At 37.7% G+C, this 15,405-nt stretch overlaps 1 protein-coding gene across 1 annotated transcript in view; it reads left to right on the forward strand.

The window, feature by feature from the left end:
- The window catches only part of Agps (alkylglycerone phosphate synthase), a 101,666-nt gene that overhangs the window by 20,062 nt on the left and 66,199 nt on the right, over window positions 1-15,405 (forward strand). The window contains exons 2-8 of the mRNA XM_036184086.1: window positions 1,994-2,083; window positions 3,272-3,362; window positions 5,793-5,913; window positions 6,131-6,205; window positions 9,444-9,515; window positions 11,017-11,096; window positions 14,038-14,118. Of these exons, the coding sequence (XP_036039979.1) occupies window positions 1,994-2,083; window positions 3,272-3,362; window positions 5,793-5,913; window positions 6,131-6,205; window positions 9,444-9,515; window positions 11,017-11,096; window positions 14,038-14,118 (610 nt within the window). The remainder of the gene's footprint in view (window positions 1-1,993; window positions 2,084-3,271; window positions 3,363-5,792; window positions 5,914-6,130; window positions 6,206-9,443; window positions 9,516-11,016; window positions 11,097-14,037; window positions 14,119-15,405) is intronic.

The raw sequence follows: 15,405 nt of genomic DNA on the forward strand, positions 1-15,405 counted from the left end.
AAGATTCATAATTTGGAATGAAAAATGAAATATTGAAAGCTGTTATACCATTAGTGGATATCTATAGGTCAAGATTGGTGTTTACATTGAGGCTGAGGAGTATAGATGATTTATAAACCTAGCACTGATTGCTCTATGTCTTTTTATAGTTTCAAAGTACCAACACTTGGGTTCTGTGGTTCTTCACACTCTTCTTTAGTTTCTGTTTATTAATTTCATCCCTGGTCTTTATTATTTTCCGCATCTACTGCTTTCAAGCTTGACCTGTTGTTTCTTACCTGAGGAGTTCATTAAATCTCAATATTCTGCAGTTTAGGTATAAACACAGACATCTGCTGCTCTCGGAACATCTTTGCTCTATCCCAGAGGTTCTGTTAAAGCTTTTTTTTTTTTTTTTCCCCATTTGACTCTAGGAATTTTAAAATTTCCTCTTTGATTTGTAGTTACCTACACAATGCATTAATTGTTCAATCTCCATATGTTTGTAAAGTGTCTATAGTTTCTCTTGCTATCATTATAAGCTAAGAAGATATAAAAGATTATTTTCTTTTTAATATGTTAAGACTTGATTTATGGCCTAAAATGTAGCACTTTTATTTTAAATCTGCTTTATTAACGTTTCTGCTAGTAGTTGAACTGAACTACTTTATATATTGGTCTTATTCATTATAACAGAAAATTTAAAATTCTGATATTTTTCTAACAAATGTAAAAGTCAGCTTCCTGTTCAAGTGAGTTCCTAGTTTTAGCAGCAGAGTTATTTAGGCCATGTTATGATTTATTTACTTACACTATTAGGGACCAGACCCAGGATTTTGAGCATGGTGGGCTCTATTCCATACTTTAAACTTACTGTACAAAATGAAACATTTATCTTTTCAGCACACTTCTTTTCATCTGTCTTTGAATCAATTAAATTTATTGATCTTAGCTCACTGTATAGCATCTACCTCTTATTACAGTGATTTTATATTTGGAATTGTTAATATGTAGGCATTTTAATATGTTCTTATTTTTGTTTCAACTAATAGTAGTGAGTGTAAGGTTAAGTGGTTGTGAAAATGAAAAGCAAATGATACATTATTTGGTTTTGAAATGTTTAGCAAATTTTTTTTAAAGAGCTAAAATTATTTTTAGTTTGTGTATGTGCGTGCGTGCGTGTGTGTGTGTGTGTGTGTGTGTGTGTGTGTGAGAGAGAGAGAGAGAGAGAGAGAGAGAGAGAGAGAGAATATTAATACTAGTTTTAAGAGGTAAATTCAACGTGAAAAAACTGAAAGAAGGGGGAATATAATTTTTTTTTTAGTGACTTTTACTCTATTCCAGCAATGATGAGCACATGGATACTCGTTTTGGGAAAAGTACTAGAGTAAGAAAAAGGGCTGAGGTGTTCAGAGGTCGGCATATAAAAGTCTGTATAAGTGAGTTGATCTTGGGGTTTGTCTCAGTGGTTTTACACATTTTCTTAGTATTAAAGTGTGGAAATGGTGATGATTGCTGATAGTATGATGTCATGTACATAGATGAGAGATATACATATATATGTGTATGTGTATATATATGTATATGAGAGAGAGAGTGCACATGAGAGTGGTGTGTGTGGTATATGACATGCACATGGAATCCAAAGGTGTTGGGTTCTCCAGGTGGTTGTGAGCCAGCACATGTGGGTCCTGGTTGCTAAACTCAAATCCTCTGTAAGAGCAGTACACACACTCTCCCCCCCACTCCCCGCTTTGTAGCTAGTGCCTTTCCTGGAACTCACTCTATAGCCCAGGCTGGCCTCGAACTCACAGAGATCCACCTGGCTCTGCCTCCTGAGTGCTGGGATTAAAGGTGTGCGCCACCATCGCCCGGCGAGCAGTACACACTTTTAACTGCTGAGCCATCTCTGGCGCCAGCATAGGTCCTGTATGTGTGTGTGTGTGTGTGTGTGTGTGTTTATATATATATATATATATATATATATATATGTGTATGTTTTTCTTCTCACTAGACAAGAAGTTTTGAAATGGAATGGATGGGGCTATAATGATTCCAAGTTCCTCTTCAATAAGAAGGGCCAGGTTGAGCTGACTGGGAAAAGGTAACCCTGCTTTTTAAGTTCGTTTTATTCCTTCTTTTTCTCTTCCTATATTTTTTAAACTTAAAAAAGGGAATGATAATATGATGTCCCCTCCTCTAAGCAAAAAGTTACCAGCATTTTGCTATAATTCCTTTATATCTTATATTTTAAATTCTGATGACATCATGATACCGATTCTTTTATATGTTAAAATAAGCTAATATAATCATTCATAAATTTTAATTAATATCACACTTCTAAAGTAACAAAGCTTGCTATAATATCTGATTCCTTAGTCCATAGTCTCACTGCCCCTTGCTGTCTTACAAATGATTTCTACAGACAGTTTTCTGAATCAGGATCCAGAGAGTTATCTATCCCATGCCACCCCTGGTCCTCCGTGTGTTTGAGTTACTGGAAATGACTTTCTATTTAAGTCTGGTAATTTACATCTGGGTTTGGGTTATAATGAAAGGTAACACCTTTAAGGTTATTAGGACAGCATTAATTAAGAGCAAAGAGGATGTAGTGGTGCTGTTAGAGACTTTATCTAGAACAATGAGTCTCGACCTTCCTAATGCTGCAACGCTTTAATATAGTTCCTTATGTTGTGGGGATCCCCCACCATAAAATAATCTTGATTGCAACTTCATAACTGTAATTTTGCTGCTGTTATGAATCATAATATAAATATCTGATGTGCAGGATGTCTGATAGATGATCCTTGTGACAGGGTGGTTCAGCTCCCAAAGCAGTTGCAACCTGCAAGTTGAGAATCGCTGATCTAGGCAGTAATAGAAGTAGAGAATTTATCTGCTAGTTTTAGAGACTGGAAGATTGCACTACTGCCACTGTAACCAGCATTGGTCCCCTAAGGCTTCAATTTCTGTATTGTTGAGTTCTGATCCAAAGATGTGAGATAAAGGTGTATTCTATGAGCTCTTGAAGGTGGGCATGGGGAAGGTGGGTAGTGGGCATATTCATTTTAGGGGTAGGCAGTTCTCCCCTCTCCAAAGCTCACACAGAATAAATCCCCAAGTATGGAAATAGGATCTGGGTACTCTGGAATTAAATATGTAGTATACAAGCAGTTTTGTTAATGAAACTTTTAGGAACTGCTTCATCATTCCTGGAAGCAGAATATAAACTTCACGTTTAGATAAAGATACCTCTCTCTAGCATTCTTTATCTATCTACTTTGTACCTTAGGTACCCTCTTAGTGGCTTGGCTTTACCAACTTTGAAAGACTGGATCCAAAACACCCTTGGAGTAAGTCTGGAGCATAAAACTACCTCTAAAGTAAGCAAACAATAGTTATAAATGTTCAGTTGTGCTTTTCATGCCTACTCAATTAGTTATTATCATAACTTGTTACATTGTTTGGTACAGTTTCTTGTGAAGCCTGTTTACTGGTCTTGTTAAGATCAGTTTTCTAGTGTTAGATAGAGGTCTAGATCCCAACCTCAGAATTTGCCAGATTTCTCAGGCAGACTTGCTGATTCTAAATTGAGGTGAGTGTAAAGACTGATCTACTGTGTACAGGGTGGCAGTGAATGCAAGCTGATTCGTTCTGTGAGAGCTGTTGATTTTACAGAAGAGGCTGATTTTTAAATAGGCTGATATTCATCTAGGATAAATGTGTGTTATTTTAAGGTGAAAATATATTTTAATATTATTCCGTATCATTTTAGTGTTAGAACGGATAGAGAATACTTGAAGAATTACTAAAATGTGAAAATTTGAATAAGAATCAAGATTTTTAATTAGTTTTTGTAATTTTTAAAACTGATCTGCTGTCAGTGGCCCACACCTGAAATCCCAACACTTGGGTGGTAAAGGCAGGAGGATTATATGTTTGAGATCAACCTGAGCTACATAATGAGTCCTGACTTAAGAAAAGAATAAAACTGGACCAAGCAAGAAATCTTCAAAAAACAAAAACAAAAAAAAAACAAAACCATAAACTTTATGCATTTGAAACCAATGAAATATTTGGCATTTCTTCATATTGTCATTATTCTTTTTTTTTTTTTTTTTTCCTGGAGCTGAGGATCGAACCCAGGGCCTTGCGCTTGCTAGGCAAGTGCTCTACCACTGAGCTAAATCCCCAACCTGTCATTATTCTTACTATACACAAAGCAGTCATTTCGTCTCTCCAGTTGGATATTCTGGTCCATAAATATGTACTGTCTTATGGACTATATTCAGCATTTAATTGCTTCTAGGAGTTGGAGCAGTGGTTTGGTAGTCAAGAACTACTTCTTGCAGAGAACCTAGGTAGTTCCCAGAGCCCACATGATGGCTAACAACAGTTGTAACTGCAGTTCTGTTTTTAATAGTTTAAAATGCCAGCCAGCATATTTGTTGGAATTCTCTTGGCTATTTCCTTTTAGTAACTATAGGATAACTTTTATGAAGGCAAGACAACCCTATCTCTTCCCCATTAACTCTAATTGCTGTTTCCATGGTATTTAGAACTTTTCCATGGTATTTAGAACTATTTAGAACATGGTATTTAGAACTGGCTTTTTTGAGTAAAAATACTTATCTGAATGACTACAGTACCTTAACAGACTAAGAAAGTATAGAAATACCAGACATTTTTGTTTATATTTTCTTATATATTCTTTATCCCAAGTACTATATTAACTTTCTTTATATTTAATTTTATATGTTTGATATCCTCTTAGGTGGTTTTCACAAAAATTGGTTTACTTGATCTGCTTTCCATATAGTAGTTAGTTGTGCACATTTGGTTGCTAATCTTATTAACATGTGTGGAAAACAAGGCTCATGAAAGTTGAATGACATACAATGTGTGGTTTTAACTTTACAGTTGAAGATTGGCTTTTAAGATACTAGCTGAAATTGAGTACCAAGTATATAATTAAGTCATGCCTTTTTATTATTTTATTTTACTTTACTTTACTTTACTTTATTTTATTTTATTTTATTTTATTTTATTTTATTTTATTTTTCGAGACTGGGTTTCTCTGTGTAGCTTTGCGCCTTTCCTGGAATTCACTTGGTAGCCCAGGCTGGCCTTGAACTCACAGAGATCCGCCTGCTTCTGCCTCCCGAGTGCTGGGATTAAAGGCATGCACCACCACTGCCCGGCAGGTCATGCCTTTTTATCCATATATTTTATGTATTTGAGTGCTCTGCCTTCATGCACACCAGAAGAAGCAATCTGGGAGCTACCATGTGGCTGCTGGGAACTGAACTCAGGACCTTGGGAAAAGCAGTCAAGTGCTCTTAATTGCTGAGCCTTCTCTCCAGCCCCAAGTGATACATTTTTAAACTGCCCAATAATAATAGTTTTATTACTGAGTATGCATTTTAAAATGGCCATTAAAGAATAAGAGATGGAAAATTTTATCTACAGGTGAAAATTTTCAATGTAAAACATACCTAGTATCTTTAGTCTAAACCAAAGGTTTGAAAACTCCTCGTCTTCTCTGTTGTTGATTGCAGTCTTCATTGTCAATTACAAAGGGAGCCATAAAAACAGAGAAAGCACAGTCTCCCTGTTACACAGATGAGATGAGATGATTGACCAATGATTTGTCCTTTGCTCCTGTTACCAAGTTGGACTCTATTGATACTTTCCTATATATTTATCATCTGTTGAATGTTAAAAAAATCTACGTCTTATAATCATTCTCCAAGCAGAGGAGATCAAAATTTATTATTTAGAAATAAGTCAAAGAAACCAATTTTATTTTTTAGGCATCCTTAAATCCTAGTGAAGCACCTCCTTCTATTGTAAATGAAGATTTCCTTCAGGAACTTAAAGAAACTAGTATTTCCTACTCACAGGAAGCAGATGATCGAGTGTTCAGAGCTCACGGTAGGTAGTTTACACTGGGGCTGTTCACACTGGTGCTGCTCACACTGGCATTACTCATGCTGGTGCTGTTCACACAAGGGCTGCTCACATTTGTGCTAGTTACACTGGTGTTCCTCACGCTGGTGCTGCTCATGCTGGGACTGCTCACATTGGCTTTCTCTCTTTATGTAGGAGCTTCCTTTAAATTAAATTGTTTTCTTTTTAAATCACAAAACAGGTCATTGTCTTCATGAGATATTTTTGCTCAGGGAAGGGATGTTGGAGCGGATTCCTGATATAGTTGTTTGGCCAAGTAAGTTGTTTTAACTCTATATCATTTTAGTATAGTTTGTTTCCAAGTGCGTTATCAATTCTCTGAAGAATTTACTTAATTATGTGAATTTCTTACTGATAATGAAACCTAGTTTTCCTTTGAATGAGGACAAGTTTTGAGAGAATGTTGCAGTGTGCAGCAATGCATTGTAAGGCGTGGTGGCAATCTAAGGCTGTTCCAAGATGTGGAGATAGTTGTTTCCTGTTGTAGTTTGGAGTTCCACACATGTGCATACATGCATACACATCTATGAAATCTACTGAAGTTGTCTTTAAATCTGTTTAATCTGAATCTTAATTATACTGTATGGAACTTTCCTGATTTGCAATCAGGCAAGGACCTATCAGGCAGGGCTTTTTACCATTGTGAATGTCAAGTAGTGTAGATGTCTTTGTTTCTGTGCACTTCTGTAACCCGTGTTTCCACCTGAAAATTAACTTTGGAGGCTAGTGAGATGGCTCAGCAGGTAATGGTGCTTGCCTTATAAACATGACAACCTCAGTTTAATCTCTTGAATTTGATCCCTAGAACCCACATAAGGTGAAGAAGAAAACCAACTCCACAGAGGTGTGCTCTGACCTCCACACATGTAATCTCCATCTCCCCCTCTCCCTCTCTCCCTCTCCCTCTCTCTCACTCACTCACACACACACACACACACACACACACACACACACACACACATCACCACCACCACCACCACCACCACCAACATTAATTTTTTTTAAAATTGGGGCTGGAGAGATGCCTCAATGGTTAAAAACACTGACTGCTCTTCCAAAGGACCCAGACTCTATTCCCAGCATCCACATGGCAGCTTATACCATCTGTTAACTCCAGTTGCAGGAGATCCAACACCTTTTCTGCCTCTGTGGGCACTGCATACATACAATATACAGACATACACACAGGCAAAACACTCATACACATGAAATAAAATTGAAAATTAAAAAAAATGTAACCTTATTTGAGCTAGATATCATGTATCCTTGTAATTCCAGCACTTGGGTAGCAGAGGCAAGAGGATCAGGAATTCCAGTTCATCTTTGACTGTATTGTGAGCTTAAGATCAAACTGTCTCAAAAACCAAGTCCCAAAGCAAATTTTCCACTAAGTATTTATGCATTATTTTCAGTTTGCTACATACCTCGGCTAGGTACTGAGGATAAAGAAGTTGAGAAGAAAATGCCTGTTTTAAAGTGCAGTGGGAATTAGTGAGGGAAGAAAGTAAGTGTATAATATGCTGGGTAGTGCTAGCTGTTACAGAGAACTATAACAACAGACACCATATAAAAGGGTGGGAGGTGAGACAAGGGAGTGCTGTTTCTGATAGCACAGTCAAGGAAGGCTCTTAACTAAGTTACATCCTTAGGAAGACGGATTGCCTTAAGTTTTTCCCCCACTTTTTTGAGACAGAGTTTCTCTGTGTAGCCCTGGCTGTCCTGGAACTCACTCTGTAGACCAGGTTGGCCTCAAACTCACAGAGATCTGCCTGCCTCTTTCTGCTTCCCAAGTGAATGCTAGCGTTAAAGGTGTGTACCTCCATGCCTGGCTTTAATTTTTTTCAACAGACATCTTCTGGTATTCTTTCATTATTCTTATTCTGTTTCTCACTCTCTGCCTCTCTTTCTGTCTCCCTCCCTCTTCTCTCTATATATGGTCTGGTGCAGACTTGTGAATGTATGTGTGTATACCTGTGCACATATGTGCAGAAGCCAGGGCAGGTCGGTTGGGTACAGTGCTGTCTCTTTCTTACTGCCCTGAGGGAAGAAGACTTCTCCCTGGACCAGAAACTCACCATTTCTGCTAGGCTGGTTACTGAGCTCTCAGGATCCACCTATCTTTGCCTCCCATGTGCCCAGTGCTGGAGTTATGGGCACATGCATCCATGCCTGACTTTTTATGTAGGTACCAGAGAATTGGTCTTAGGTCTTTATGTTTGCAAAGCAAGTGCCATTCCTAACCCTCATATATTATCTTTTAAACTACTAATAGTCAACTGTATAAGCTTAATCTGAAAGTCCAAAAATAGATTTTGATTAAAAATTGAGGTGACCCTGCAGTTTTATGGTAGAGTATGTGTTTAGCATTTCAAGACCCTGGGTTTCCTACCCACAAATTCTAAGTATTTCTAGCTTTATGCAAACTGAGATAGATAATTGTAACATTTGTAAAATAAGACCTTTGCTTACACAAGTATGTGTCAGTTTGTCTGTTTTTCCTAATGCCCTTCTTTCTCTTTTAGGATATTAGCAGTTAATATTATAATTTTTCTGTTTCCTTTCCTCAAACTTTGTCTTCCATGTGATCCAATGTCCTGAGACTGATCTTAAGAAATCCCTGCCATGTTACTCCCTCCTTAAAATTCACTCTTGCCCCAGTGCCAAGGACGTTGGAGTAGTACCATCTTACTTGGCAGATAGTCATCCACAGTTAGTTTTTTATTATTTTAGATAGCGTTAGTTATATACAAAGGGAAGGAATTCATGTGCTGCTCTATTTTGTGTAAGATTTTAGTATTTGTTTATGAATAAAGAAACAATAGTGCTAAAATTAGTGGCTGAAAGTATGAGAAATACGCTGTGCACATAGTTACTGACTTCAACAGGAAATAAAACATCCTTCCGGTAGAGTTAGATGACAGTACCTTCCTAACGAAAGGATCAAATTAGAATGACCAGAAATGAGACTAACAAGGCATCACAACTGGAACAGTGTGTGATCCCAGGTTTAACCCTGACCGGGAAAGGAGTGCTGGTGGGGTTCGGGAGGAAGGGCGCTAGGTTATTTTTGTCAGTGTTCGTTGATGGGTTTGGATAATTAGATCTCTTTGTATCACATGTTAATGTTTGAGAATGTGACATGAAAGACATTTTAATGCAATTTTTTTTTGTTTGTTTTTTGAGACAGGGTTTCTCTGTGTAGTTTTGGTGCCTGTCCTGGATCTTACTCTATGGACCAGGCTGGCCTTGAACTCATAGAAATCCGCCTGGCTCTGCCTCCCGAGTACTGGGATTAAAGGCGTGGACCACAATGCAATTTTTTAAAGTCCAAAATTGTTAAAAATACAGTTGAAAAGAATCTGTCATTTAATGCAGCCATTTAACATGGTATGAGTAAATAAGGAAAAAATTCACGTACTCAAGAGCTTTAGTTTGTAAAATATGCAGATTTTATTTATGTGCCTATAGTTAATATATTTTCCCTTTTTCAACAGCGTGTCATGATGAAGTAGTTAAGATTGTGAATCTAGCATGCAAATACAACCTTTGTATCATACCAATTGGTGGTACGTATTGTGTTTTTCAATTTTAGTGTGATTAAACTTGTTCTGTTTAAAAATTTATATATTTAATTGTATTCACTTAAAACAAACATTGTGATTATAATGTAGCTATTGTAAAAATTGGCTTAGTGATCTTTTGTGTTGTAAGTAGGTCTCCCTAAACTGCCTGAGCTGTTGTTTTCTTTCAATTCATGTTTTTTTCCTTTATGGATCATAGTACAAGATGTGTTTTAATTCTAAATAAGAAAATGTTGTTTAGTAATTTTTTTTAACTTGTATGTCTGTGGGAATTATTTTACTTTTCTAAGGCAAAATATAAATGTGCCCAATGTCAGCTTTGGAGCAACAGAGTGGTTATGGAACACTATAAGAATTAAAAGTTCACCAGTGCACTGATGGTCAGTGCCTCTGATTACAGAAAGTTAGCATTACTTTTTTTCTTAAAGTAAATTGATCTTGGAGTTTTTGTTGTTATTGTTAACTGCATGATTTTAATAAATAAGCCAGAGGAAATTACCTTCACTCTCACTGTATTGGCATTGGTGAAGTGAAACAGACTTCAATCCAGACCTCCTCCCCAGCTGATACTATCCCTTTAGTTAGTGAACAAAGGTAACCACAGTGTTACTTACTATGACTTTTTGTTTGTTTTGTTTTGTTTTGTTTGTTACAAATGATGTTATGTTACAAGCAAGTGGTTGCTACCAACCTCAGGTGCTATATTTGCAACTGACAATCTTGCTTGGTGAGATTAAACTGATGTGTACAGATTACTTCTTCTGGAAATTGAATTCCAGAGGTTTCTTCTCCACACAGACTGTATGGAAATAGCAACTAAAATTCTATTTTACATGGGATGATACAGATGTAGTTAAAACTTAAAATATTGTATTATTCTTTGTTAAGAAAGCATTTCTCCTTTGACAAATTATGTTAAGAGGGAAATAGGAGTATATTTTTAAAATAATTCTGCATATTATTTATCCTATTTTACCATCACTTCTCACTGAAGAATATGAAAATTTGTTTTTAAATATCATGATCTGGACATTTAGCTTTGTATTTTATTAATGCTTTTTGTGTAAGACTGTTCTTTAACAGAAAGGCAATCATGTAATTGCCTTCGGTAGTAAGCAGTTGGTTGTGCTTCTAGGATTGTGTTCAGGACTTGTCTCTTTTCTTTTAAGCTACCTCTCCTCGGTGATCATTAGCTTAGATCTTTGCTAATTATGTTTTTGGAGTACTACAAATTGCTAGGGCTTCCCATGGGTGTGTCATGTCCAGGGATGGAGCCAAAGCCCATTGCTTTCAGTTCCATAGTAGTCTGCATTTGGCATTCAGCATAAAATAAAGGTGAGTTTGTTTTCAGTGTGTTAGCTTTTGCAAAGTAGAAATAGGAGTCAGTGCTCGCAGGCCCATCTGCGTTCTCTGCACTAGGGATTTCTTCCAGAAATGTAGTGGACGCAAACTGTTTAAACATAGTTTTTGTTTCTTGTTTTGACAGGAGGAACAAGTGTGTCATATGGCTTGATGTGTCCTGCAGATGAGACAAGAACAATAATTTCTTTGGACACTTCACAAATGGTATATAATATTCTAAGATATATTTGGGTTGTTTTCTGTTTGAAACATCATTTTCTTAATTCTGTATTTCATGATCAGGTAATCAGGAGCTAAGTTCCCTAGTTCTAAGGTACAGATCCTGATTCTGTACTACCAAATTAGCATGTAAATTGATCATTTGAGAAGCAAGATTTTGAAGCTTAGGATAGTAGATAACTTGATGTCTATTATTGTAAAGAAATTATTATTAGTTGTGAGTAATTTGAGTAATGCATACCTACTTGCCTCCCGGTCTTAACTCAGTGCTCTTGCGCATTTGCTGGTGAGGAGTGAAAGAGCTGGTTTTTAAGGTCTGAAGCTTGCAGAGTTAGGGCTTTAATCTGGCTTGAATTTTACCTGCAGACGTCAGTAGTCATAGCAACTTTGTGTGAACTTTTTAATTTGAATCTTCTTTGAACAGCAAGGTAAAGGCAACAATATGCCTGTGCCTAGAGTGAATAGTTACTAATGTTTTGTTTCATTTGCTTTCTTTGATTTTCTAGGACTTTTAAAAACAAATCTTGATATGCTACTTTGTATCCGTTTTGTTTGTCTCTTTTAAAAAAGGTTATTTTTCCATGTAACTTGTATTTTTTTATCACTCTTATCAAGTCAAAATCAATAATCCACACCTACCTATTTTTAAAGGTATCTTTATGATAGTTGGTTAGTTCTAGTGGGACTCTAGAAAAGGGCCTTGTTAACTTTGGTTGTTTCTCTTTTTATCTGAAAGTGTACTTTCTCTTTTCCCACCATTGCTGACTTTTGAGGAAACTAGGTTGTTTATAGTATGGCATGACACATTTTGAATTCACCTACTGCGATTCCTTGGTGTCACTTAACTTTTCTTCTTGGCCCTGGATATAGTCTAGTTAGATTTCTTTCTCCTTTCCTCTTGTCTCTCCTCCTCCCCTCCTTCCTTGCCTCCCTCTCCTCCATAGAAAGCTTATTTTACAGAGAGATGGCAATATGCTCTTTAAAATTCATTTTATTTACTTAAAATCCAACACATAATTGTACATGCTTTGGGATTTTTTGTATTTAAATATATTTATTTATTAAAATTTTTTTCATTTTACATACCAACCCCAGTTCTCCCTCCCTCCCCTTCTCCCACCTCCTCCCCTCCCTCCCACTCTACCCCCATCCACTCCTCAGAGTGGGTAAGGCCTCCCATGGTAGTCAACAAAGTCTGGTTTACCAAGTTGAAGGAGAGCCTAGCCCCTCCCCATTGTATCAAGGCTGAGCAAGGTATCCCACCACAGGGAATGGGCTCCAAAAAGCCAGTTCATGACCTGGGATAAGTCCTGGTCTTGCTGCCAGGGACCCCACTAACAGATCAAGCCACACAACTGTCACCCACATTCAGCGGCCCTAGTTCAGTCCCATGCACGTTCCTAAGCTGTCAGTCCAGAGTCAGTGAGCTCCAACTAGCACCGTTCAACTGTCTCTGTGGGTTTCCCCATCATGATCTTGATCCCTTCCTCCTCCTCCTCCTCCTCCTCCTCCTCCTCCTCCTCCTCCTTCTCTTCTTCTTCTGAATGCCGAATGCCGTTTATTGAAGGAGGGAGGAGATCTTAAATACAGGCTTACAGCACAATGGGAGAACAGCGGAGGGCAGAAGTTCACTTCTGATTTTTTTTTTTTTTTGAGCTGAGGATTGAACCCCGGGCCTTGCACTTGCTAGGCAAGCACTCTACCATTGAGCTAAGTCCCCACCCTGGTTCCTGTTGTTTTACAATCTAATCTTGCATCTAAACTGTTAACGCCCAATATGCTGGATACACAGACAAGGAGCTTCCCTTAAGTATTCAGAGAGCTTCTTTGGAGGCTGTCCTGGAACTCGCTTTGTAGACCAGGCTGGCTTCGAACTCACAGCTCCTGAGTGCTGGGATTACAGGTGTGCACCGCTACCACTACCCGGCCAAAGGTGTTTTTTTCTTTCTTTTTTTTTTTTTTTTTGTAAAGATTTTTATTATGTATACATTATTCTGTCTGCATGTATCCCTGCAGGCCAGAAGAGGGCGCCAGATCTCATTACAGGTGGTTGTGAGCCACCATGTGGGTGCTGGGAATTGAACTCAGGACCTCTGGAAGAGCAGTCAGTGCTCTTAACCGCTGAGCCATCTCTCCAGCCCCCTTTGTTATGCTTTTTAACGCTGTATAATATTTGGGAGAGGCAGCGACTAAACTTGATAGTAACTGCCTCATGATTGCATTGTAGCACTCCTCATTAGTCTTTTTATTCTGGAGAGTAAGAAATGACAGCCTATTCTGGAATAGACTTTAGAATGTTATTGGATTTCTGGATAGTTGCAGATGACCTCCTGTGTACCTCTGGAAATACAGGTGTGCACCACCATCCTGGCTCAGTTCCTTTTTTGGAGCGTGAAATGGAATAATGTGTTTTGTTTTCTGTTTATGTTTCTTGTTTTTTCTTGGATTTTTTTTTTTTTAAGTACAGAGATGCCATGCATTATATTTAAATATCTTAGCAGGTATTTTTTTCTCTCTCATTTTCTGATTTGTAGATATGATTGTTAGTTAGCAGCAATGCAAATAGATGTTTCCTGTATACTGTTTTTATGTGGACTCTCCTATTTGTTTCTTTAGCAACCCTGTTAGTATACATCACTGCTGTCTACACTTTACAATTGAGGACTCCCTAAGACTAGACAGTTGCTCATCTAAGCTGAGCCATCACATTTAGTTTAATGTCTGCCCAAAGATGGAGTGTGTGTTTCTATTCCAGCACCTGCATCATGTACTGCTCCTGTTGCAACATCATGGCGTAGAGTAAGGATAAGGGGGGCTTGCTTTCCTTACTTCCTGATTACTACTTTGTACTGAAGCTTTGAATTAGGTATTTCCTAATAAAATGTTAATGGCCCAAAGGAATTAGACCTCTTTTCCTTTGTAACAGAACCGGATTCTCTGGGTTGATGAGAACAATCTGACAGCTCACGTAGAGGCTGGGATAACAGGACAAGAGTTGGAAAGACAGGTATGTTATCTCGTTAAACAGCTATATTCTCTGTCTGAAGGAAGTGCCTTTCACAATACATTGGCCACTCAGTGAATCTGCTCAGTTTTTGTTGCAGGTTGAGCTAGAACTGAGAATACAGTAGTGAAGGAGACACTATCCCTGCCCTCAGGGGACTTATGTTGGGATAGAAGATTGGAGAATAGGGCTGGAGAGGTGGCTCAGAGGTTAAGAGCACCGTCTATTCTTTCAGAGGTCCTGAGTTCAATTCCCAGCAACCACATGGTGGCTCACAGCCATCTGTAATGAGATCTGGCGCCCTCTTCTGTGTACATAATCAATAAATAAATCTTTAAAAAAAAAAAAGATTGGAGAATAGACAGTGAATGATTCAGGATAAGTAAGACTAAGTATGTGTTATCAAATGGGACCAGGGAGGAAGAACTCTGACAATTATGTATCATATAGGTTTGACATTTAAAATGAGACTTAAATAGAAGGCAATGAATGAGAACAAATTATGTATAAAATTGCCATAATGAAATTCATTACTTGGTATGATAACTTCAAAAATTAATAAAATAAAATGAGACTCAAGGATGAGTCAGAGTTAGCAGGAAGGAGGTCAGGTGCAGAGACCAACCCTGAGGAAGAAGTGTGTGCAGGAGCGTGAAGGGTAGCCATTGCTTTGGGGACCCTTAATTTTTATGTTCCTTCTCAGTGTTTGAATGAATTTTAAGATTTTCTGTTTATGGGTTCTAATCAGGTAATTATTAAAATGAATTGATTCATGGAGGCTAGAGAGATGGCTCAGAGTTTAAGAACACCGACTGCCATTCCTGAAGATCTGGGTTCAATTTCCAGCACCTACATGGCCGCTCACAACCCTTGGCAACTCCGGTGCCAGGGCACCCCATCACCCTCTTCTGGTCTCCAAGGGCATCACATGTATGTGGTGCACAGGCTAGACATGCAGACAAAACACCCATATACACACAATAAATGATCCCCCCAAAACTTAAAAAAGGGATTCTTTAAACTTCCCTAGATATGGTCAAGATGATCGTAACCCAGCTTTTCATAAATAAAAATTAGTAATTGTGATTTGTTCGTGACACACCAATTACTTTGTTCAAACTAGATTATAGTTTGTCTCTGAGCCTTTAATATGATACAGAAAATGTATGGTTATTAATTATAATTTAATTGTTTCCTCCCACCCCTTTTTTGAAATGATTAAATTTGATCTACTTGTGACTAGTTCTTGAAAAATTTATTACAATACTAAAGGATTTTTGAAGTATTAAA

The sequence above is a fragment of the Onychomys torridus genome, chromosome 4 (assembly GCF_903995425.1).
Source record: "Onychomys torridus chromosome 4, mOncTor1.1, whole genome shotgun sequence".
Classification (NCBI taxonomy): Eukaryota; Metazoa; Chordata; class Mammalia; order Rodentia; family Cricetidae; genus Onychomys; species Onychomys torridus.